Raw genomic sequence first — 27,009 nt, forward strand, 5'->3', positions numbered from 1 at the left:
TGTCCCTTGTTTCGTTTGGGAGGTGGAAGGCTCAGTAGATGTTGTCTTCAAGCCTCCCCTAAATTGTGGGTGACGAAACGTACCCTTTTATGTTTTACTTCTGGGAAATACTGGAGAAGGTCTTTCATCTTGTCCCAGTGGGCCCTATCATATCATGCTAGAAGATGCTTGGGAATTTTGCGATACGTCAATTATTGGGTGCTTGTCCTTCTACCCGCTTACCTGCAGCATCTAATTTCTTACTTTCCTTATCAGGAGGAGGTGCATCTCCAGTTGACTGACTGTGGGCCTACGTGCCACACTAACCACAATGGAATCCGGGGCAATTTAAAAATGTCAGTAGCATGTCTAAGCATGCCTGGTTAAATGGGAAGAAATTGTCTTTCCTTGTGGGTGGAAATTAGTATGTCAAATAGAAAATCTTCCTCGATTGGGACAGAGTGCACTTGGACATTATAATAGGCAGCTGCCTGTGCTATGATCTGCTGATAAGATGTTGCCTCTTCAGGAGGTGAAGGCAGTGCAGGATATAAATCAGGGTCAAAGAATCCCAAGGGTCTTTGGCCTGTGGAATGTTTTCAATGTCATTTCCCTGAGGTGTTGGTGAACCTTGTGGAGAAAATTGTGGCTCCATAATAGGTGGAGGAGATTGTGGAGGTGGAGGAGGAGTAAGAGCAAGTACAGGAGAGTTTGGAGGAGAAGGCTTAGGATGTACTGGAGCCTTGTCATTGTCTTTGGAGAGCTTCTTAGGTGGAGGAGCTGTGTCCAAAGTTTTCAGGAAAGTAAGTTTCCTCTTAATTGGAACTGGAGGAGAAGAAGCATTAATTTGTCCTGTCCCTTTTTGTATATTGAGCTGCCGCTGACGAGCGCCCATTGTTTCAAGGATAGGCTCCACTGTTAAGTCCAAGGAAAGACTTGAGTCTTTTGAAGGAGGGATTTTTGATTCCGAAACTCTCTGAGTCTTTTGTCGAATGGACCCGTCAACAGAGGTAGATGTGTTTTTGGTTGGAGCCGAAACACACAAGTCAAGGGTTTGACTCGATCCCGAGGCTGAATGAGGTGTCAAGCCAGAGGTCGATGCCAAAGACGTTTTAGTCTTGGCTATTTTCGGTGCCATGCTCGAAGGTGGGGCATCCAAATGTAATTTTCGGATCCGACCATGGCATGAAGGCTGTGGTGGACCGAAGACCGTCTTATGTGGCTTCTTTAAAGTCTTTACATAGGGGCTCAGGGTAGTACTTGCAGGTTGCGCCGAGGTAAGAGGCTGGCTTTCGATGTCTGATTGAACATCTGAGCCCGAATCTCCTATGGAAAAAGCCTCTTCTTAGTGGATCTGCTCCTGCACATGATCTTCGACGACATCTCCAACCAACGCGCTCTTCAATCTCGTAGGATCTTCTTGGAGTAGAAAGACCAACAGGCGTCGTAAGTTTCTTCCCTGTGGTCTGGGGATAAGCAGAGGTTACACACATGGTGATGATCAGTGTGCGGGAATTTCGAATGGGATTGAAGGCAAAATCAAAATAGAATGCGTTACGTTAGCCCTGTATTTCTCAACACCACAGAGCCCCAAAGGGCAGTTAAACCGTTAAACCAACCCCGACAAGGAAATTCGAATAAACATCCGAACCCGACGGCGGAGAAAAAACAATCTAACAAAGTACTCGATGCTCATGCGCACTATAACCGAGAGAAGGAGTCACTCCATCTTGTGACTCAAAAAGATTCTTCAAAGAAAAACAACTTGTAATACTCCGAGCGCAACCCTAGATGGCGGACTTATGCAAAGCATGTGTTTCTACAGCCACACATGCCATTGAACATGGAGTTTCTAAAATAGTTGAAATGCAGATTGTGTTGTCATTACCCACATGCCTGTCAAAGAGTAGTAGTTCCATTCCTCCTGCATGCCAATGACACCCCGCTCAGCCACCTATGCAGAAGCCTTTGGGTGGGCCATACATGATCAATGATGAGAAGAGGAAGGTGGTAGATTTTGGTGAAAGGAGAGAACCTTGTCCATAAAATCATCTTTGTCCTACTGTTGTAACTGGGTTCTGTCCTCCGAAAGTAAAGGGATGAAGAAAGCTGTCATTAAACAGAAAGGCTTCATGCAATCACATTCCTGAGAGCTTAAAAATGGTCATCAGTCTTTGAAAATGCATTCAAGGGGAAATTTGTACAGAAGTTGCCCTGCTGATGTTTCTTAACAAACACATGTTGAGAAGTATGCAGCCAAAACCAATGTAGCTCTCTTAGAAAAAGCACACATCTCTCTAGAACACATAGAACTATGAGGTTTGTACCACTTAGCAATGAAACTGAATTTCCTTCTTTCAGTAACAGTTGTACTAGACAGGTCTGCATCACACTCACCACATGGGTTGAAAAGGAATAACACATTTGACAGGGGAAGTGCTGTCCAAGACAAACCTAAATGCAGCACTAAATTGACATTATGTATAATCCTCTCAGCTGACAAGGAGCGAGGTGTAGCCATCTAAAAACCCAATAAAGCATTGCAACTAAAGTAGGGTGTGTTCTCAGGACCCCCTTGTTTTTGTGGAAGACTGAAAAAGGGTTTAGTACATGTGATAATGGAGTGCACTGAATTATGTGAAGAAGCCTCAATGGACTACCGTCTTTCACCTAGCTTTAAGAAAAAAAAGTGGGATTTTAAAGAATTTTCTGGTAAATCGACCTCTCAAAAAGTCCTAGTGAACCAAATCAGGCTTTTTGAGAGAGTGTTTGTGTCACACCACTGTGGTGAGGCCAACTGTGCTCTCTATCCTTTCCAACGACGGTTTTAGGCCGTTATGGATACCAAATCTGTACTGCTTTGCATAATGGCTAACTTACCACAAGTGATAGATGCTAATGTTTGAAACCAGCGCCAAAGAGAAAGAGGCTGGAGGTGCTTTAGAAGAAAATACAGATTTACAAAGAAGGGTGTACCCTGCTTAATGTTGGAAAGGGCTGAGATAACCAGTCAAAATGACACATCAACAAATGTCCCTGGATGTTACATAATTCGCCAATGGGCTGCTGGGATTCTTGGGATTGTTTAACCCATTGAATTGTGTAATGTGCAGGGGACATTGTTGATGTATCATTTAGAAGAAAATGAAGTATGATTCAAGACAGATGGCAGTCAGCAGTATAAGAGGTGAGCAAGTGATTAGTTGTGACACATCACCTTGATGGTGAGTGGCAGAACGACTGACCAAAGTTCTTTTATCCATGTGTCTAGACATATTTTTTAAAGAATGCCCAAATGCAAGATTAAATGCGACAGGTTGTGGTGAGGGGTTGCATTTCCCCATGCAGTAAATTATATATTTGCTGAGGAGCCAGGAGTTGACCTTAGCAGCTGCATTATTTGGTGCTCTCAATGCGCATCTCAGATCCAGGGCTTTTTTTATGGGAGGGGCACAGAGCACCTTCGACGATAAGCAGTGGAGTGACAGCTAGAACCATCATCTCACAGCTTTGTCTTTTGTCCAAAACATTAGGTGACAGAGAAAGTTTTTGGCCTGGACACTTGATTTGGGGAAGGTGCTGCCTGTTGGCCAAGGGGAAGTGTCTGTATCCAGCTGTCACTTTGGAGAAGGCGAATCAGGCTTTCAGACTATGATGGTTGGACCTCCTGGGATTTGTGGGGGAGGATGGCATGCCTAGGGACACCTAGTTCTATTTCTGCCCATGATGCCTGGTTAGAGCGAAGAGCCAGCATATGATGGCATTTGCCAGAGAAAGTGGGATCATCAAAGTAGCAGAAGTGTACGTCCCTGTGTGAAAACAGTATGTAGGAGAGAAGCAACAGAAATGAATGGGAAACAAATGTGATATTTTTGCCCCCAGGTAGGCAACCAGAAAGGGTATTATTGAACACAAGGCATTTGATTCAGGAAAATGGAGAACTCCTTTTAACGCAAAAGGATTTGTGGTCAACACAGGCGAGTATGACTTGAAAAGGTGAAGGCACTGTCTGCAACAGAAACGAGGATGGAGAAAATGAATAGCAGGGTGTCAGGAGTGGATGTCAAACTAAGCACAGTGAAGTGCTCCAGCAAATGGCTTAAACTTGGAGGTTCAAAGGTTGATGGACTTTAAACATGGTGTATCAATAGATCATAAAAAATATTACACCCATCATACTGTCAGAACTGTTAGATAGTTGTGATCCCTCTTACCTGTTAAGTTCAAATTGCTAAAACTAGATTATGAATATTAAACATGTTGGGTCTAGTTCATGAGGGTGAGGTACTGGTCCTGATGACAGATATTTGACTGGACACAGGTATTTACGTGCGGGGCTCAGGCTGTTTTGTGTCCACCCAAAATACTTTTTTGTGTGCTTGAAAATGGACCACAAACAATGTTAAACGTTTTCTAAATTCGGGGGGAGGGTCCATTTTATATACTTAAACATAAAAGCACAGAAATCACAACTTACCTTTCCCGTCTATAAGGCTTTGCAGTTTCTTGGACCTCTCGAAATACATGTTCGACTTGACGTGTCAACATGTCAAGCTTCAGGCGCTCCAGAAGAGTAATCATGTCATCAAACACAGAGCTTTCCATGGATGCCAACTGCCCCAGCTGCAGCTTGCTCACTGCACTGCTCTCCGCACACACTTCCAACGCTGCCTGCTGCAGCTGCAAGAAGAACTACAAAACAACAACGGTTACGTCACAGATGCCACTTAAATGTCAATTTACGCCTAGAATTTACACACACAATATATTTTATGCCACACTGTATTTAGGCCCTGATTACAAATGGTCCAGACAATTCCAAACCTTGCGCAAAATCTATTTTTGCGCAGTTATTAGTTTTTCATATATATATATATATATATATATATATATATATATATATATATATATATATATATATATAAATAACTTACGTTTTGGATTCCCAGAGATGGGACTTCCATAGATTTTTGATCTGTAATAACTTTGGCCTGTTTGACGAATCTCCACAAAACTTTGCACACCTATTCCTTCTTCTACATTAGCAGATAATGCAAAGTTTGATGGTGATTAGTTAAGGGGGTGTCAAGAAAAAAGTGCCCCTCCTCTCACAGACACTACTCCACATGCCACTCCACTCTGCTGTACAATACAACACTCCACAACAATCCACAACACTGTATGACACTGCATGCCACTTCACAACACGCCAATCCACTCTACACCATACCACTCCAGTCTATCACAAGTCACTTCACTCTTCGCCACTCCATTCTGTGACATCCCACTTCAGTCTATGCCACTCCATTTTTCTCCACTCTAAGACACTGTACAATATGCCACTCCACTTTACGACACACCATTACACTCTACACCAAACCTCAAAACTCTACTCCACTGTATGCTCCCCCACTGCACTCCACTCTATGACATGCCACTCTACTTTACGACACCCCACTCCCCTCTATGACACTCCACACTACAACATACCACTCCACTTTACTACACACTACTCCATTCTACACCACTCCACTGTACGACACTCTTTAATACTCTACGCTCCTCCACTCTATGACACTGTACTCCACTCTATGACACTGTGCAGCACTCTACTCCACTCTATGCTACTCAAGGGCAGTCTATTCCACTGTAGAACACTCTACGCAACTGCCTCCACGCTACTTAGGCCACTTTACTCCACTCTACTCTATGACACAGTACTGCATAATACTCCACTCTACTACACTAATCCACTCTATGCCACAACACTCTACACCACTGTATACCACTCCAAGGTACGACACTCTAGGCCACTTCACTTTAACACACTGTCCAACACTTCAGTCCACTTTACCCCACTCTACAGCGCTCTATTCCACTCTATGCCCCTACACTGTACAATTTTCTACTCGACTCTATGACATACCACTCCACTGTGCAACACGCCACTTCACTCGACTATATGCGACTCTACTGGCAAAACACTCCACTCAAGACACCCCACGCCAATTCCACTCTACAACAGGCCACTGAACTGTACATCACTCCATTGCATGCCACTACAGTGTATGCCACTCCACTGTACGCCGCAACTCTCTACACGACTATACGCTATTCTGCTCTAAGCCAACCCACTCCACTCTATGCTATTCCACTCCACTGTATGCCACTGCACTTTAAGATATTCCACTCTACGCAAGTCCACCCCACTCCACTCCAGTCCACTGTATGCTATTCCACTCTATGCAACTCTACGGTATTCCACTCTACGCCACTCCACTCTGTGCCATTACACTGTACGCTACTCTACTCTATGCAACTCCACTCTTCACCACTCAATTCTACGCTATTCAACTCTCTTCCACTCCACTCTACACCACTGTAGTGTACCACATTCAGCTCTTCCAGTCTATGCCACTTCACTCTACGTCCCTCCATGCTATTGCACTGTACACCACTGCACTCTACACCACTCCACTCTACGGTACGCTACTCCACTCTATGTCACTCCACTATACATGACATGACTATGTGCAAGGCAATTCCACTCTACTGTATTTCACTCTTCGCCACTTCACTGTACACCACTCCACTCTACTCTGCTGTACTCTACCACAGTCCACTTAATGAAACTCCACTTTACGATTTGAACCACTTTTTGTATAAAGAAAATGTGAAATTCAATGAAAAAAATAAAGGTTAAAGATTAGTTATAGTTAGGGAACCTTTAGTCTTTCTATACAAACCAACTACACAAATATTAGAAATTTTAAAGTTATAGTTATACCTTAAGTGTATAATTTACACACCACCTTTAAATTACTATAACTTTTATTATTTCTGTACAAACCAAACTTGAACTACACAATTGTTAGGAATTGTAAAGTTATAGTTATAGATTACATTTTTAATTTATGCACCACCTTTACATTTCTATAACTCGTGCACCTCTGTACACAGTGTTTTAAAACCTGTTCCTAATATGATATACAATTGCAAAACAAATCACTACAGAAAGAAATGTAATTACGGTAGCCGCCTAAATCTCACTTAGATGTGAACAGGTATTTTTCAGCTTTTAAACCGCCTAAATTGACAATGAAGCATGCGGACACATTAAAAAATGGTTGTCAAGAGACTTCTCAGGATAAAGAAAATCAGAAGTAAAATTGTAAAAACAAAGTAAACTACATATACCAGATTGCACTGTGATCACCTCTGCGACCAGCACCTAGTAAATACTGAATAATGTGTGAGGCATCTTCAGGTATGAATGATATGTCACACCTGCACAATATAGCAGCCAGGGCAGAAAAATCTTCAGGGCAAAAAAATAACTAAATAAATAAAAGCAAAATTAAATATCTCCCCTTGGGCACCAAGAAAGATATTGTGTCGATCCATATAAAATGTCTGCTGGAAATTCTTCATAGGAAATATGTAGCAAGCAGAGCCATATTCTAGCCATAACATTAACAAAACGTTTATAGTGATGGTGGCACATCCTTCCAAATGCACCTAGTCTTTAATTCAAGTATTGCTGCAATTAGCTCGACCATGGGAAATCAGAAGTATTCCTAATGGCCAACAGACAAAAGATCATTTTGATACAGGCTTTTTTAATGTTTTTATCTCCCAGCCTAATCTAAACATTCTCATGGTCCTCATTTTGCAAAAGGTCGTCCATCTGGAGAAGCAAGCAACCCTTCAGAACACTGAACCCAGACAATCCTTTCTGGCTAAGCACCAGGATAGATGACTAAGGCTCACATTCATGCCTTTCCACCACAAGACATTGTGAACAGATATTCGCACTTGGGTCAGTGCCATATGCACTTACGTTTAAGTTATGGGGTGGGGCAGGGTGAGTGAGCCCTGCCTAATTTTGGTATGATGCCCTCGTGGATGTACGTCCTTGGTGTGAGAACCTACGCTGATTAGCACCTGTCCAAAAGGACCCACTCTCCTATGTGCAGGGCCGAGTCGTAATGAAGCAGCCATGTTTTTTTTTTAATTAGTAACTCTCAGTGTTAAAAAGTATGTTAACCAGACTAGACTCCAAAAAAGACAAGGGAACTCCCTCAGCCTGTTCAGATATTAAGAAAGAATCGGTAATTGTTGGACAGGAGAGTAGATGAAACAGCATTCAACGTAGGACATTCCACCGTAGGGCAAGCAACGTTTTACAACTGCAATAAAGTCCAGTGGGTAATATAATTGGAGGTGGATTATAGGTATCATCCATGAATATAAACTGGTCATTTTGGTCTGTTTTTGATGAGGAAAAGCGTCAGGTATGAAACAGTTTCTGATTGTTCTAAACCTAAAGTCACAATTCACACTACCTTCAGCAAGCAGAATTAGAAAAGGAGACAGTGGAGCGCCCGAACACGGAACCTCAAAAGCACTTAACATACTTAACATTATGAAAATCTAAAACTAAAAACTGAGCCAGAAGACTGCTACATCATAGTAGACTGTATGGCAGTAAAACCCTCATCACAAGCAATCTTACACACTTAAAAACCATTCCCAACCAGTGGCAACTGCCCCATCCCACATACTGAGGGTCAAGGCTTTCATCATGCCAAACTGTATGCTCCTGGGATTATGTTATCACCCAACTCTATGTAACTGCAATGAGGGTCATCTTATCGCCCAGGCGTAAAGTACCTGAGCCATCTTATAACCCCAGTCTGTGTAACAGCATACATTCTATTAAAAACACAAAGACTGAAAAATGCATTTATGGTCTGTGAGAAATTTGGTTGTAAGCTGAGGGAGGTCTGAGCCCTTCTCAAGTAACAGCCACAGTCCTTGGACATGTAAGTCTAACGACATGATTTTCCTTCTAATCTTCACAATACTCTGAGATTTCATATAATTACTCTAAAGTGAACATTGATTAATTCTTAATTTTGTCACTGATTATTTTTTTAATGCCTATGACAAAGATGCAAGTTAGGGTATACGTGCTCTTGAGTGCAGGATCGAGTAATTAGCACACGGGTATGATGTGTGCTTTTCATCATTAATAGGTCTATATTACGATGTATTTAGAATTATTTGACTGTACGCATGACAGGCTGATGAAAACGTTTATTTTGAAATCTATTTTGAAATTTTTGAGGAAACCTACTTGTAACAGTTAATAATATTGTATGTATGAAAAATCAAGTTGTTGGTTGAGGGGGGATATGAGCCCTTCTCAAGCAACAGCCACAATCCCTGTCAGGGTAAACCACAAAAGTTACCAAATTAATCTGTGCTTAACCCTCTTGTAGCTTGACACAAAAGTAGCCAGACTTAACTTACAACCAATGTGTCAAGTATTTATGCAGCACTCAAACAGTTATAAAGCGAAAAGCAATACAAGAAAAATCCCACACCAACTTAGAAAAATTGAGTGAAATGTAATAAATTATTTGACACCAAAACAACAAAAATCCTGTCAGTAAATAGATGGATCAGAAGATATGCAATTTCAAAGATTTAAGGTAAGTAGAGTGACTAAAAGCACAAAGCGCCACTCAGAGTTATCTGGTTGTGCGAGACCGTGTGAAAGTCATACGTTTCTAAGTTTTTGTTTTTTACAAATATTTTATTCGCATTTTGAATAAACAGAACAAAACATAGTGCAAAGGAACAAAAGCCGGTGGGCAAAGCATATAGGGAAAGTAATAAGTACAACTTTCAGTGGTATCAGTGGCAGCACGTCTAACAAAGGTAACATTAGCAAAGTAAAGAGAGCAGGAGGGTCCTCATGGGTAACAGTAGATTCTAAGCGCTACATTCTAATCTGAAGAAACAGGAGTGGAATTATTAGACCCACCTCAATGGAGACAATCCGGGCAAAGATACAGCAAAACCCAAGAGCACTTAAAAGGGATCTTCCAGGTTGTTTGCCCACGACTCGGAAGCGGGGGCAAAGAGACACCCGAAAGGGGTTGGTCCACAATGATATGGCCCTTGCAGTCCACACAGGGACAGGCTAACAGTATAGAATCCTATGCAGGCAGAATCAGCAACCTCTTTACTCCCCTAGCCTCCTCCCTCAAAATTGCTTCTCTTTCTCAGCCTGCCCATTTTACTAGTTCCAACCATCATCTGTACACATCTGGACCCCAGACGGACTTCCAACTCATGGTTAATTGTCCACTAGGCAAGAATCAAAGCCAGATCCAGAAACCTGTCAGTAGTTTTCTTAGCCGCAGTTCGCTCATGTAGGCCCTGAAGGCATAGTTGGGGATTTTCTGTATGTGGCCCCATGAACCACCTGGAGGATCGCTGTCAAGCCAGCATCCTCCGCAGCACACTGAGGACACTCCGAGGTCGCAGCAGGGAATATGGCGTGTATGTGACTCAGATATGGCCTGTGTAGATAGTAAAATTGGATAAGTTCGAAGCTGGTGTTTCTGGACACTCTAGGGTCAGATTCCAGGACCTTCATCCAGGACGAGTCATTTATAGGCATCCCTAGATCCTCCTCCCATTGCAAACAGAGGACTGTTAGAGCAGTTTGTGATCACTCCTGTAAGGTCCTATATAACAATGTGACCACTTTCATCCACCTCGTGATGAGGAAAAGATGGCCTAAACTCTCATGTTCCGGAGGCTCTGCAACTCTGGAACCCTACCATTCAGGTATTTTGCGAGTGGGCACCATTAAGTAAAGAAATGACCTAACTGGAGTTCATAGGACTTCCAGAGCTCCATGAAAGGAAATAATTTACCTCCTGTGAAGAGATCTTCCATGACAGTAATCCTGGCTGACAGTCACTCACAGAGGTCCCCCATCCCCTGGAGACGCCCCCAGCATCAGGCCACCAGAAGCGGGAGCTCACAGGTATATGGAATCTGAGCACGGGTCTGCCGCCGGGCTCTGGCCCAGACACAGCATGCAGTTCTAATAAAGGCATTCGAGGTCCGCACCCTGGAAACAGGCGTCAGCTTCAACAGGACACCAGTTAATAGATCCTTAGACGGAGAGCCCCCCTCACAGGTACGCATGCCATCCCACTCATAGGCCCACCATTGAGCTACCCACTGGAGCTATGCCACCAAGTGATACAATTTGACATCCACTGCCGCTCTGCCCCCTTTTGTTACTGCTAAGCGCAATTTCCAAAATGCCACACAGCAATGTGAGGTGCCCCAGTACACGGCTAATAACAAGCCGTTCAGTTCCTGAAAATATTTCCAGGACAGCTCCAGTGGGAGGGTTGTGAACAAATAAAGGAGATGGGGTAGATTAACCACTTTCGAAGCAGCCACCCGGCCACTCATCAATTGATAACATAGTGCAGAAGGCAACCGAGAGCCGCAATCCAGTGAGTGCTCGAAGGAAGTTCCCCTCGTACAACAATTTCAGCGAGTGGTAGACAGCCACCCCTAGATACCGAACAGTGTGATGCCCCCACCGCAATGTCAGGGCTGTGGGGGCAGGTCCATGCTAAGCCAAATCACCTTGAAGGGGATAGACACACAATTTATCCCAGTTGACCTCCAGTCCCGAGTAACCCCTGAACTCCAACAACGCCGGCACTGCTCCCCCAAGCTCAATGCCCTCCCCCATCAAATAGAGCAACATATCATCCGCATACAGAGAAAGATGTATGCAATCAGCTGCAAGGTGTAACCCATGGTAGTGAAGGCCCAGGCGGACCGTGCAGGCATATGGTTCCCTGGCCAGCACAAACAGCAGCAGCGATAGGGGGCAACTGTGATGAGTGCCCCATTCAACCACAAAGGTCTCAGAGATCAGGGCGCCAGTATGGATCCTAGCTAAGGGGTTAGTGTAAAGAAGCTTTGTCCACTTGACAAAGAATAATCCAAGACCCATGCCAAACAGAGTAGCTTATAAAAAATCCCATTGATGTGAGTCAAACACCTTCCTAATAGCCACTGAAATGACAGTGCCTTTGCGGGCAATCGCTCCCGCTAGTCTAAGGCCAGGAATAAATGACGACTATTAGGAATAGTTCTACGTGTGAGGATAAAGCCAGCTTGGTCAGAGTGGACCGTGGAGCACATAAGTGGGAGCAAGCGGGTCGATAATATCTTGCTCAAAATTATTTTGTAATCTGCACTGAGCTTAGAGAGGGGGTGGTAAGTCTCAAGGAGGAGAGGGTCTTTCTCCTTCTCCAGAAGCGACATAATAGCGGCCTCTTGCAGTGAGGAGGGAAGCAGACCACACTGCAGAGAATCGTTGAAGGGTGCATCAGCCTAGGGAAGAAGTCAGAACCATACGCTGCATAGGCCACTATCAGTAAGCCATCAAGGCCAGGCACCTTATCCCTCACCATTTCTTTAATTGCATCCCATACCTCTTGCTCGGTCACATCTGCATCCAGTTGATTTGGCACTGCGGGCTCAAGGAACACCGGGGAAGCATCTGCAATGTAATTCAACATATCCACTTCACAACACTCAGTAGCTGCAGAGTACAGATTTTGACAGTGTTGTTTTTTACCCTCCTGCGTAAAAATATCTTGTCCCGAGGTATCTTGCAGCTGGAAAATGGTGTGGCTGCTCCTTTTGCCCTGTAAAATCCATGCAAGCATCCTACCAGATTTATCTCTCTCAGCATGGGCCTTTGCTACATATGTTTTAGGATCAAAGTGTTGCAGGCATTCAATCAGTTAAAGTAGTTTCTCCTGTTCCTTCAGCACACGCCCTCTCCAACCCCTGGGTCAGACCTTTCTACACCTCCTCCTGCTGCTGGATATCCAAGAGCAGTTGGGACTGAAGTCCTACCTTACAGGAGATGCGATATCCTTGGATCACCATCTTCATAGCCTCACACTCCACCCCCACCAATGACGGCAAGCCAGCATTGTTGTGGCAGTATTGTGAAATGAGTGAATCCACTAAGATCTGAAACTCCTGGTCTTCGAGCAGCACAGGATCGAAGCGACAGGTAGGAACACCAGTCCTAGGCAAAGACCACTTTAAGGTACACAATACAGTAGAACGGTCAGAGTATGTCTTTTCCAGACACTCTGGTCCCACCACCCTACAGTACTGCACCTTGCAAGTATAAAGTCTAGCAAGCCGAACCTCAGAGTCATACAGTCCAGAGTGATATGAATATACTCGAGCCTTCGGGTTTCGCACCCTTCGACAGTCTACCAGTTCCCATTGTCCAGCCCAAGAGTAGGTGGCGTCTGCCAGCCTGCCTGCTGATGCACCATGTAGGGGCAGGTGCGACCTATCCCGAGTCAGGTGTACCACACAGTTAAACCCATCCTCCAGATAAGCCAACAGAGAGACACCCTCAATACGTTCAGGCAGTCCTACAATGTGGACTTTATTTCGACAGGCTCGCCCCTCTTGATAATGCAGGCAAGCAGCCAGGCACAGGGTCTGCACTTTAAGAGATGTGATGTGATGGCCCGCAGACTGAACAGTTGGTGCTAGAGTCTGCACCATGCCCTCTAAGGTAGTGACCCTCCCTGAGATTTTCCTTGAGTACCCCAGGACAAGGCCCAGTTCTACGGAGAGAGTGAATTTAGCCCTCCACAAATGGTTAATGGCGACCAGAAGTTTCTCAAATTTGTCATCCATGTAAGCCATATCCCAACCGCCAGTGCCTGCTTGATCCCTTGCTGGGGGGACACTCGCAGTACTGTGCCTCCTATTTTTATTTTTTTTACCCAAGGCTGAATACACCTCAGTGACTAACTAGAGTGTGTTAAGGAGACTGCTTGATCTGCTCTGTGATTTACACTTTGTTTGGAAAGTGTATGCACCATTTGTTTTTGTCTAGAAAAAAGCCATATATTTGAGTGTACGACAGGCAGTATTTCAGTGCTTTCTAATCTGTCCCTTACCTGGAAAGTAGACTCTGCTAGCTTGGAAGTGTGGATTCTGCCTGTCTGTATCCAAAGAGATTCTGAATAGAGGGGCACCTCCCTCATCCCTTCTACAAGGGCTTGGGCCTGGTGATTGGCTCCCTATCTCCCAGGCAACATGAGCCCTCCCCTCACACCTGCAGTGGCCTTTAACTTTGTGGAGGGAATCCCAATACAGCCATCTTCATTTTGTGAGCCCAGCTTTACCTGAGTCCTAATACAGCCCAGTAAGTCAGAGTCCTATGAGCCCCCCTGTACTATTCAAACAACACTCACCAGCAGTAACTTGCATGCAAATTCTTCAAAAGAAACCACTACATCAACATCTCCTCTCACTACTCTGCAAAAACAAAACAAACCACACACATCACCAAATCAAAATAACACAAACATGTATAATACTTTCCATCACAACCACTCCTACCTTCATGACTATACGAATAATACAAATCCTGACCCTTTACTCCAAAATTTGCACCCTTCACAAACATCTACCACATACACCCCAACACAGAAACATTTATTCACCTATCTCTCATCCACTGCACAATTTAGAGCCTTAGATTATGATCCACATGCTCCTCCACTACCCCAACCCATAATCCTTCCACCCTAAACAGACGCAAACAAAATAAACAACATGCCACTCTTAACTTCGTATCCCCCTGATTATTACACAAGGCTACTCTACCAAAAGAACTGTCATCATGTCACTCTCAGCCACCAAACGCCACCACCAACACACACAGACCCAGCAAAATGCCTCCTAAGCCTGCTGGACGAGGAACACAATATAGAAAAACACTATTGTGACCCTCATACAGTTATCACAACTAATAACACACCTGCTACAAGCTCAAAATATACTGCTCGCCCTTCTCCAAAACAAAATGACACTACTACCAAAAGACATTTTCTAAACTGCCTGCTCATAAATGCTCAATCACTCTAAAAAACACAAGCACCACATCTACGAACTGCTCACTGACACACAACCAGACTTATTATTCATAACAGATTCATGGTTAGGAGATGTCAAGGCCCCAGTATTGTAGGAAGCCATTCCTCCAGGCTATCAAACCATCACTCAAAACCGTATAGGCAAAAGAGGAGGTGGACTAGCAATTATATTCAAACAAGTAATAATCCTCAGCAGAACAGAAAACATTTCCATCCAAGATGGTGAGGCCCATATCACCAGATACAACCAGACACCAACTTCCTCCTGTAACTTCCTCTTCCTTTACAGAACTCCACCTAACAATTCAACATTCCCAGACACATTTCTAGACACAGTTTCAAACCTTATTACGTTATACTCCAACCTCTGCATTCTTGGGACTTTAACATTTGGTTTGACAAACCCAGTATGCCACATTCAAAAACTATCACCACTGGCCTCCTCACATTGAACCTAAATCAGATTGTACACAATCCCACACTCATCGCTGGACACATCCTAGATGTAATTTTTGTAAACCCAGAACTAGTTACCGTTCAAAACATCACACCAATCACATGGTCAGTCCACCATTTGGTAACTTTCCAACATAAAACACCACAAACCAACACACCCATGACCACCTTACATACTTCCATCTCCGACCATGGAACAAACTCTATTTGGAAGCCTTAGAAACACAACTAACTGGCGCTGATAACTGTCCATGCTCCCCAGTTCCATCCCCGCCGTCCTGGAGGCATCCATGGGCTCCCACGGGGTCTCGACTTTACAAGGGCACTTTCCCAGCGACGGGCAAGACCAAGTAGTTGGAGTTCTGCCTAAATGAAAAAATGGTTACCCTTGGAACCTTTCACTGATGCAAAAGCTGTTTAAGCTCTCACTCATAAGGAGTTTACTGCAAAAGTCTGATGAACAATGCCAGATGGTGAGCCAACATGTCTTTGGTGAGAGTTCAGTTCCAGAAGTTGTTGGTAAGGTGGCACAACTGATGCAAGTGAGAGCCCCTTGCTAGTTTACGTACAATACATCTTCGTACAGGAAATGCAAGAAAGATTCAAATAAAGGTCAGAAAAATGACCCATTACTCAAACATGTTGGTGTGGAGTTCAGAACTGTACAGAGACCAAAATGCCTCTACTTGTAGGTGGCTCAAAACTACTTCCCCATCCATATGCTGAGGAGACAATAAAAAGGGTCTCATGCTGTTGAAGATTAAAGAAGGTGAAGTTCACTAGGAGGTTTTTCACCTGGGGACAAGAAAAGAATCCATCCAGGACCTTGCTGGAGATTGCGATATAGGTGGATAGCTGGTTCAAATGAGCTAGTTCCAACTGCATTTTTTGAATCTTATGATGGGCTCATAGAACAATTTTGAACGGATTTGAAACTGATCAAGGGTCAATACTTGCTTGTTGGCTAGAAAGGTATTCCAAAGTTATTGCCATAACAGGAACTTATGTAAGAACTACTTTGGACATGGGTAGAATTGTGTTACGCAGATTCACTATTAGAAAAAATATAGAGCCCTTGAACTGTGAGCTTGTCAAGTATTTTGGTGCTAAAATGAATAGCCTCACTCCTGTTTAATCTGAAACAGGATTGCCCTAGAAAAAAAAAAAAGTCTGGAGTATGTTAACATTTTCAGGTTTTGGTAAGATTCCTACATTTAAGATGTAGGACCCTCCTCATGAATTGAGCGTGCACACTGATTCCAGATCTTGGCAGTCTAAACCAAAAAGGCAGTGTTGACCGCTCTATTTTAATTTTGCAACTTTTAAAAAGGTGAGTCTAAGAAGATCTCTGTTGTCTCTCTGGGACATATGTTTGGAATTTGGAAAGCATGAAAGAAGGACTGGAAAAGGAAATAGCCCTTTGCTCAATCCACAAGAATATGAAGCCAGTCCTCTTGTATACTGCTAGCCAGTGCAGATGTATCAACTGACAAATGTTTTCTTTCAAGAGCGAGGTCCAGCCAAGGGGCAGCATTTTAAATTACCTGCAGGTTTTTAATTAGGTACTGGGTAATGCCAATATATGAAGAGTTATAGTAAAACACCACTGGAGAATCAATGGTGTTTCAACCTTCATTACTTGAGGTCATCATCAGGACAGAAAAGTACATGGAATTAAGTTTGTTGTCTGAAAAAAACAGAAGAAAGTAATTAGAAAAGGAGGGGTAAGATAAAAAGGGAAAGCATGGCCTAGTAAGAATTGATGGCACACTACTTATAAATACCTGGCATCTATCTCGTAACTTGTAAAACTTGTTTAGCCCAGAGAGCCAGGTATCGATGGGGCAGGGGATGAAGTCAACTTAAAGTGTCTGGATGAAGTGTGGAAAGTCAACCACGTAATGTATAGGGGGTGCGTCTCAAAGATGCAAAGATGAAGCACATTTCTTAATGCTGGTATCCTATTCGGACCTGAAACTACAGGGGGTTTATTTTGAAATGCTGGTGAGTTATTCATAACTTTGGACCCACGCTAGTAAGCCTTATTGTCACTGACAGTTGGTTGACCCCCCTATTCTGTATTTTAGGTACTTTACAAGTGCGCCTGGCTGGCACACACCCTATATATTACGTGGTTGACCATTTACACTTTCCCCAGATGGCTGAAGTGGACTTCACACACGCACTCTCCTTACTTGATACCTGGCTCTCGGAGCTAAATATGTTTTACAAGTTACAAGATATATACCAGGTATTTTTAAGAGGTGTTCCACAGTGGTGGCCGGCAGCTTTGGGAGGGGGGCGGGCGGGGCACACACACACACACACACACACACACACAGAGACTCATTCTTTCACACACAGACACGCACGCACGCACGCTCATCCATTAACAACACTCATTCCATTCAAACATGCACGCGCGCACCAAACATTCATTTTACAAGATCACACACATTCATTCTTTCACACACACATGCACGCACGCACATCCATTAACAACACTCATAACACTCAAACATGCACACGCGCACCAAACATTCAATGTAAAACATAACACATACATACACACACACTTACCTTTAGCCTCCAGGTCCCAGGAGGGTTGGGACTGCTGCCTTCCCTCAGCAGTCCAAGCCTCGTCACAGAGTGGGATGGGGTCAGTGAGACTGCTGACCCCACCCCACTCTGTGACGAAGTGTCACTGATTGACACTCACCCTGGGCACTTCAGGGCTTAAACCTGAAGCGCCCAGGGAGAGCGTCAATTGGTGATGCTTTCCTCGTCACCCAGGGGAGGGCCTCGAGGCACCTTTGCTGGGCCGAGGAGGTCACGCCCATAGGAGCTGTGATCTCCTCAGCCCAGCAAAGTTCAGCTCAGGCAGCCAGGAGTCTGCGCAAATCGTGCATGTCTGCTCCTGGCTGCCTGACCTGAGCATGAAGAGTGTCTGTCAGGCTGACCTTTGTTCAGCCTGACAGACACTCTTCATGGGGTGGGGGGGCGTGGCCCCTCCGCCCTAAAGGACGGGACGCCACTGGTGTTCCATCAATTCTTACCAGGGCATGTTTCCTCCTTTTTTTATTCTCCCTCCTTTTCTAATTCCTTTCTCCTGTTTTTTTTTCAAACAGCAATCTTAACTCCATGTGCATTTCTGTCCTGATGATGACCTCAAGTAATGAAGGTCAAAACGCCATAGACATTAATCAGCAGATTTACGGCTTTCTGATTTATAACATGATATTGTAAAAATGTGCATCTTTATTTCATGTTTAATATCTTTTGTACCCATTGCCTACTCGCTGTCTTTATATTTTCTTTTCACGTGCTTCACAAGTGCCGTTCATCGTTTTAATTCACAAGCACAATGTGTTCACTTCTTAGTCATTCCACATGAGTTAAATAATGTTGATGCTTTTGTCTTAACCTTATTCATAAAACCGCAGTAACTTCAATAGTGGCTTCCAGTGCTTCTTTTCCAATTGATTTGTTGCTTGAATCATTATATTGATAACTGCTGAGACAGTGTTGTATGTTATCAATATATAGAGAGTTGCCATAATCCAAGCAAGAGGTGACAGTCGTTTGAATAACAGATCTTCAATAACCTATAAGAAGGATACAAAGAATCAACCCCATCAGTTTCAAAGATCAAAGCAGGGGGACACAGATTTGTTAGCCTGTGGTGTCAGTGACAGGTCCTGGTCTATAGTAAAACTAAGATTTTTTTTAACCTCCTCCACACTTGTAGGAGGTGGACCCATATTTGTGGGCCGCCAAGAACTCGACCAGAGCTTTCTACTTCCACCTACTGCTAGAATCTTTGTTTTGTTGATATTAACTGCACCTTATGCTCTGTCATCCTTTTCGCAATTCTACTAAGGCACTCTGAACTTTTCCTTGGTCACTTCCAAGCTGCCTTCTACTTTAATGATTTGCCGAGTGGCATCAGCAAAACCATAAAAAATCAAAACTAAATAAGCGCATAAGCATGATCAAGGGTATGAAATAAATGTTAAGTAACATGGGGCTCAAAAATGAACCCCACTGAACTGTTTGGCTGGCGTTTTGAAAGTGCCTAATTAAATTGCTTGCACTCCATCCTGTACAGCAACAGAAAGGCATTTAAAGACATTGCCACCATCCCAACCGGCAAGTAAGGCATGAGAGCTAGTGTCAAAAGGAGCTACAAGATCTAATGAACAAGTTACTTACCTTTGGTAACACATTATCCGATAGAAGCTCTAGCTGCAGATTCATTACCTTTGATTTTTCCAGGTATCAGGCTGGATCCCCAAACTTCTGCTGAGAAATACCCCTTGTGTGCGCCGTCATAAGCGTGAGTGTCATTGGTGCCAGAAGGGAAGTCGCGGCCACCTATATAGGAGCCACCCAGAGGCACTAGCTTTTACCTCAACTTTCCACGGCAGAAGCGCAGAGCCATGATAAGAACTTGTGCAAAAGTTTCTCATAACTAGGGCCCTGAAAAAGGGATCGCCCTTACCCTAGCAACAAGTCTATAGAGTGGTGAGGCATAGGTGGGTGTAAGGAATCTACAGCTAGATTGAGTGACTACCAGATATTGCATTTCCGAAGGTAAGTAACTTGTTCATCTGATAGAGACTTCTAGCTGCAGATTCCTTACCTTTGATGAGATATCAAAGCCAAATCCTCCTGGTGGTGGGCTGCAGACAGTGTTTTCAGACCAAGAAGTCCTGCAGGACGAACAAGAGAAATGCCTGTCAGTGCGTACCTGCCTGTCTAGGCAAACGTGTGCAGTGACGCCCACATTGCTGCCTGGCAGATGTACAGAACTGGGAATCCATACGCAAGCGCCATGGTTGCAGCCTTTCTCCTAGTGGAATGGGCCCTTAAGCCCTCGGGAGGCTGCTTCTTAGCCAGCATGTAGCAGATACTGATACAGGGAACGACCCGGGGCAAAAAGGTCTGCTTCTGTACTGCCCGTTCCTTCTTTGCTCCCATATACCCCACAAAGAGTTGGTCCCCTACCCAGAAATCTTTTGTGCAATCAAGTCAGAATGACAATGCTCTTTTTTGGTCCAGCCGGTGGAGTCGCTTCTCTTCCTTAGAGGGATGCAGGGGAGCAAAGACGGTGAGCAAGGTGATAGTTTCTCCCATATGGAAAGGGGTCACACCTTGAGAAGGAAAGAGGGACCGGTGTGTAACACCACTTAATCCAAAAATACAGTGAGATGTGGTGGTTAAGATGATGAGATCTGTACCACACTCACCCTCCAGACAGATGTTATAGCCACTAAGAAGGCTGTCTTGATGGTGAGCAGCCGGAGGGGACAATTGGATCATGGCTCAAAGGGAGCACACCCGAGGTATGTTAGGACCAAATTCAGATCCCACTGTGAGGCATTACAAAGGGCGTAGGAGGGAACATATTTGCAAGCTCTTTAAGAAACCTATTAAGAATAGAGGATTTGAAAAGAGAGTGTAGATAGACAGATAGAGGAGATAGAGCAGAAAGATAGCCCTTCAGTGTCCCCAGAGAAGAACCCTGTTGGGCAAAAGAAAGAATGAACAGAAGAATATCAGAGAGAGATGCAGAAAGAGGATCTATAGACTTCTCTGTACAATATTTTATAAATTTTGCCAACGGCAGACGTATACCATCTTTGTGGAGGAACACTAGGCAGCTACGATAACGTTACAGACTTTGGGAGGAAGGTCAAAAGCTGACAACTGCCACCGATAAGTCGCCAAGCATTAAGGCGCAGAGTTGAAGGGTTCGGGTGGAGAACCCTTCCCTGCTGCTGTGACAGAAGATCCTCCCGGAGGGGCAGCTTGATCGGAGGATTGATGCTCATTTTCCAAAGCTTGGGATGCCAGACTCTCCATGCCCAATCTGGAGCCACAAGGATGACTTGGGCCCAGTCGTCCTTGACCTTTTTTGAGAACTCTGAGCAGGAGTGGTATATGCGGAAAGGCTTATAGGAGGCCTAAGCTCCAGCTGTGACGAAAGGCTTTGCCGAGCGAGTGCCGCCTTGGAAACTCAAACCGCAATACTTCTAACATTGCATGTTCTCTTTGGAGACAAATAGCTCTGAGTGGAGACACCACTCATGATCCATTAGGCATGGTTGGCTGAGTTCGCCCACTCTGGAGTAGAGATAACCTGCCAGGTGTTGAACCACTAGGTCTATGCCCTTCTGTTCCAGCCATGTACAGAGACACAGGGTCTCTTGACAAAGGGTTCACAACCCCATCCCGCCCTGCATGTTGCAGTACCACATGGCGGTGGTATTGTCTGTGAACACCTGCACCAACTTCCTCTTGATAGAGGGAAGAAATGCCTTCAATGCTAATCGGATCGCCCTGAGCTCCAACATGTTGCTGTGGAGCCTCGATTCTGCCGGAGACCAGAGCCCTCTGATCTCCACCTCTCCCAGATGACCACCCCATCTGGGACACATCTCTCACTATTGTGAGATCTGGTTGGGGAAGGGAAAGGAGTCTGCCTCTGACCCAATCGCAGTTCATTAACCACCATCGCAGGTCTTTTGCAGTTTCCTCTGAGATCTGGACCATGTCAGAGAGATTTCCCTGATACCGCACCCACTGGAACTTCAGGTCCCACTGCAGAGGTCACGTATGCCATCTGGCATGTTTTACCAACAGGAGGAAGTCAGCCATGAGGCTCAGAGTCGTTCTCACCAAAATCCATGATGCGCAAGGGGTATTACTCAGCAAAAGTTTCCAGATGCGCTGATGCCTGGGAAAATCAAAGGTAAGGAATCTGCAGCTACAAGTCTCTTCCAAATAACATTAGAAATGCACGCTGTCAGCAGCTTAAGCCACAAGGACACATGGTTGCAACACCCTAGTTTTGTGAAGTGTGCTCATCCATTCTTGCAGAGAAAATGTTCAACCTGCATTCTTGTTACTGTAATGTAGTGTGGGACCCTAATCGTAAGCCTGCAGCAGCACTTAACTGCCCAGTTTATTCAGCAATCTTACAACACTTGCCCCTCTGCTATTCTACTCAGAATGTTTATTATATAAATCACAATCAACCTTAATTTTAAACAAAATGTTTCAGTGGCACTGCAAGGATGCGAGAACACGAGGCCTTTGGACCTAAGAGCCTCTACTGGAGCCTAGTGGTGGGCTGTATAAGCTGGCCATCATTCCGTCCCCACAAGAGCCGAGATAGAAGCAGTCTCTTTTCCGTTACTCATCGCACTGAGTGGAGCCTTTAAGAACGTTTGTCTTGCTTGGTGCTATGTAGGCCTCTGCGAGATGGTGAGACTACAATCTTCCGGTCCATGGTTTGTCAGACTGTACTACTACATATCAGAACTAACAATACCTTAGTAAAAGAACATCAAGGACAAAATATTGAGGAACAAAATAGCAAAATGTAAATACAAGTAGGGAAGTATAGATTTACTATTCCTAACTCCACATTCAAGTACCTTGAAGATTTATGTACCAATTATTAGGTACATATATATGATATATGGAGTTAGATATGGGAAATGTAAACTTACTTACCTGTTGTTACTTTATTTTCAATTTTCTGTTCTCAATGTCCTATCATCTCTCTCTCTACTTGACCTCACCCCCTTTATTTATCTCTCTAGTTCTAACTCCCTCACTTACTCTCCATCTTATCTCCCTCTGCCTACCTTAACTCTCCCTTTTCCCTTTCACCTCACCTCTCAATCTCTCTATTTAAGCACTTGTTTTGTTAGACTTCTTTGGCAGATTTGATTCTACCTCCCATTAGTTTCTTCTGAGTCCTCCCATCAGCTTCTTCTGGGGAGTTTAGTAAAACATTGGAATACTCGGTTGGGATTTACAGTGGCTCAAGTTATATCTGACAAACCGAGAACACAGTCTATCTTGCTTTGAGTCTGAGTTCAAACCCCTCTCTTATGGAGTACAACAGGCCTTACCCATAAGCCTCATACCTTTCAAACTGTATGCTCTTTCACTTGCACAGTTAATGTGTTCATTCAGCCTTAGGTGTATGTGCTAAGCTCTCGATGTTCAGATAAATTTCTCTCTTAATGACAACTTCACTGATTTAATTTCCATATTTTAGAGTTGCTTGTTCAGTCTAATGGTGCGGACTAGAAAACTCCCAAACTGATTAAGGACAAGTCTGAGACCTTGATTTTTCCTTATTTTGGCTGCAATTCTCCAAAACTCAATTTAGCCAGGTTTGGCTTGCTCAAAGTAATTAACTTAGGTTCAAATCCGGTCCATCATATGATGTGGCCTAGCATTCATTCTTCATCAAGATCTTGTTTTCTATGTCCATATCATCAAACCCTCTTTTTCCAGCTTCCTCTTAAACTACATTGCAAAGCTATTTCATTCATCCCATTCTAATCTCTGCACCTAGTGGTTCAGGAAACAGTTCTCAGAAGCCTGGACTACTATAACACTTTCTTTTTAGGATCCCCTATGCACATTCCTTCAGGGCTTCAGCGCATCCAGAATGCCCCAGCTCACCTTGCTTTGAATCTTCCCATCTATTCTTCTTCGTCTGCAGCATTCATATCACTGGCTTCCTATTCAAGCACGGATCATTTTTTAATACCCCTGCATGGTGTTTCAAGATTTTCATGGTTTTGCCTCCCATTATGTCCAACTCAAATGTCTTCATTATCATCCCTACCATGCTCTCAGATCGCCACTGCCAGAATTATTAGAAATTCTGCTTTACGCAGCCAACCGGCAGGTAGCCAGGTCTTTTTCGTTGCTGAACCCAACCTCTGGAACATTTTGCCCCTATTTACGGTCCAATATTACGCTCCTACCTTTCTCAGAAGTATGAACATCCTGGCTCTCTTTCAATTTCTCCTTACAATTCAATCCCTTGCATGTCCAAAGGTTTTTTTGGGGGGAAGTGTTAGAAATGGGGTTTCTGGTTGGCTAAGGTGGACACCTCAGCCAGGCAGTAACCACCTCTCTAGTCAGGCCAAAGGAGCTACACACCCAAGATAACCCCTGCTCCCCCCTACAGCACGTCGGCACGAGCAGTCAGGTTTATCCCAAAGGTAATGTGTAAAGCATTTGCACAACACACACAACCCAGTGACACAATAAATACATCACAAAAGAAACTTCACAACAAGCTATATCAAAATAAACTGTATTGCATAGGACATTAGATGAAAAAGGAGCAAAAATCTGTAAATCCCTGCTAAGCAAGAAGTTGTCAGATCATCACCACCAATGCACCATAACGAGAATCATCTCCATCTTGCACGTCAGGATAAAAACATCACCAATGAAACATTACTGAAGAAGCACGCCATACATCCATGTTGGCACGCGGATTTGCAGCACCTAAATAGAAGGACCTGGGAATCACCTGATAACCCCTGCCCGCTCCCCTCCCCCCCCACACACACTTAAACTTAGTGCATGAATACCGCTCACCTGGACATATATTATACGATGGGTGGTAATTCCCGAGACTCACATGCCGATCGCAGGAGCTCCTGTGCAGTATGGCAGTACTTGCCCAATCATGCCAGCAGGATCGGGGACCTCAATCGAGGGTCGCCGCCTCGTCCTGCCTGCTTCACACTCAACGCCCCCAGAAGAAATGTAAGGCAGGGGGAAAGGGCACGCACTGCCCTTTTTTGTGACGTGGAAATGTAATCATCACTGGTTTTCCCTGATTTCCTTTATATGTTCAATAAATCAGTAGTTTGGGGTGGCATAACTTTCACGATCTGGGTCAAACGCATCTCTACAAGAAGTGGAAACAGCCTAATTTCTTTGTCTTGTTGCCCAGGAACTGAGACTGGAACCACAGAGGCATTTCCACTTGTCCCGATGAAGCAGGCTTGTTTGCAATTTCATCGGCATGCCGACCTCCATCATAACTCTATGCATATCAAGGGTACTTGGAAAACTCTTGTTCACCCAATGGGACGTTTTGAAGCAGTGCCAAAAATATTTATTTTTACCCCTCAATGTAACTCATTTTATCAACCTCGGAAGGATAAAAAGCTCAGTGGGCCCACTGTTATTCAAACCTGTGAAAATGCGGACTAACACTAGAGTGGATGCATTAATTCATTCAGCCACCGGATCGATCACCGGCGACAGGAATCCTCAATGGGCAGAGAGTAATGTTCCAGAAGAGCTCAGAGAGGAGAAACCACGCAACTGCCAGGAGCCGTGGCAGCAGCAGTGCTGAACTGTTTCAGTAGCAGAAGTGTAGCTCAAGGGCTGGGATTAATGGCTTGCTATCCCATATGTCCCATCCCCTAACAAGAGAATTTGTGGCGGGCTTAGGAAGGCATACCTGCCTTGGACAGCGAGGCCCTGTTAACAGTAGAGAGTTGATGATGCAACACTGTATAAGTGAAGGACCCTGAAGCTTGGGCTGCTGAGTGAACCCCACTGAGTCCCTAGTGAGCCCTGTGTGGGAAGGAGAACATTTGCAGGGTAGACATATACCAACTAAGAGATGGGAGAATTACAGCAAGGATGTATAAAGTAAACATTTACTAAATGGTTACTTAAAATTTTTAACATGTGTCAATAAACGGCCTAAATACAGAAGCGAAAAAGTGTGTTAATCAAGGAGCTGATTAATGCTGCTGGCAATAAGAAATATCAATACAAAATATGCACCACAATCCAAATTACAATATTTTAAATCATAACAGTATGAGATTGAAAACATCAGTTGATTTCAGCTAAGTGTTTGAACACAATGCTTACAAATGTCAGCACTTTATAGTTCATGATCAACTCCTGACATTTAGCATATAATGCATTGTCTCTACAGAAGCTGATATTATGTATACAAAGGGTTTCAAATGCCTTTTCGTGTAATCTTTTAACAAAATACAAACACATAGCATATGAATCAAATTTTCAGTAAATTGTTTGCATAACCTACAATTAGAAGACATTAGAGATGATGACCAGCAAGATCTAAATTCCCAAATAGGTAGCAATAGGATGTTTAATAAAAAGAGTATAAATATAGGGTTAAAATGCAGGAGGTGAAGGACACCTCTAGATAGCTAGCATATTTCTTTAGGCTACAAGTTTCTAAATCGGCAGCATGAGGGAAGAGCTCCAGGGATTTCTCGACAATCATTCTGAAAGTCTGAATACGCCTCAAAGTGGACCAGACGTCCTCCATTTTCAATGCAAGCAAAAACCTGTGAAATAGATGAACTATGGGGAGGACATCACCACAGAAAACCCTGGTGACTTCCACAAGAGTGATTAGAGGGTTCCATCTGGGCAGCTGTAAAACAAAATATGGCTACTAGAAAGTTTCTCATCATGTTAGAATGTTAGATAGATAGGCTAAACTCTAGTTGTAACTGGACATAGGAAGTCGATTGCATAAGTTTAAAAATAGCCCTTGAGCCTAAGAACTGTCTTCAGTCCAACCAAGGGGCGAATCTTGATAGCGAAGCTATGTGGTGGGGATTATTTCAGATAAGACAACTGTTATGATGGGATAATCTTGGAGCTCCAAGGCAATCATAAAACCTCCTAAACTTAATTATCAGTGAGTTACGTTTTAGTCTGATGTTATTTATGTTGCATTTGTGCCCCCACAGTGCATTAAAGAACACCCTTAGGCAATTATAACGGAACATACGTTCTATGACCAGATCCATCAACATCCAATTTGTCCTGCAGCAATGGCCACAGCAGAAAGCCACAATTGCAGACTTAGAGGCACCGACCACATCTGGAAAGATTATAAGTATGAGCGGCATAAAGTGATCACTGAAGCCAA

The 27,009-nt window shown here is 44.0% G+C and overlaps 1 protein-coding gene across 1 annotated transcript in view; it reads right to left on the minus strand.

Moving 5' to 3' along the window:
- The window catches only part of RINT1 (RAD50 interactor 1), a 205,282-nt gene that overhangs the window by 42,399 nt on the left and 135,874 nt on the right, over positions 1-27,009 (minus strand). The window contains exon 11 of the mRNA XM_069229853.1: positions 4,457-4,671. Coding sequence (XP_069085954.1) covers positions 4,457-4,671 — 215 coding nt within the window. The remainder of the gene's footprint in view (positions 1-4,456; positions 4,672-27,009) is intronic.

The sequence above is a fragment of the Pleurodeles waltl genome, chromosome 4_1 (assembly GCF_031143425.1).
Source record: "Pleurodeles waltl isolate 20211129_DDA chromosome 4_1, aPleWal1.hap1.20221129, whole genome shotgun sequence".
Lineage (NCBI taxonomy): Eukaryota > Metazoa > Chordata > Amphibia > Caudata > Salamandridae > Pleurodeles > Pleurodeles waltl.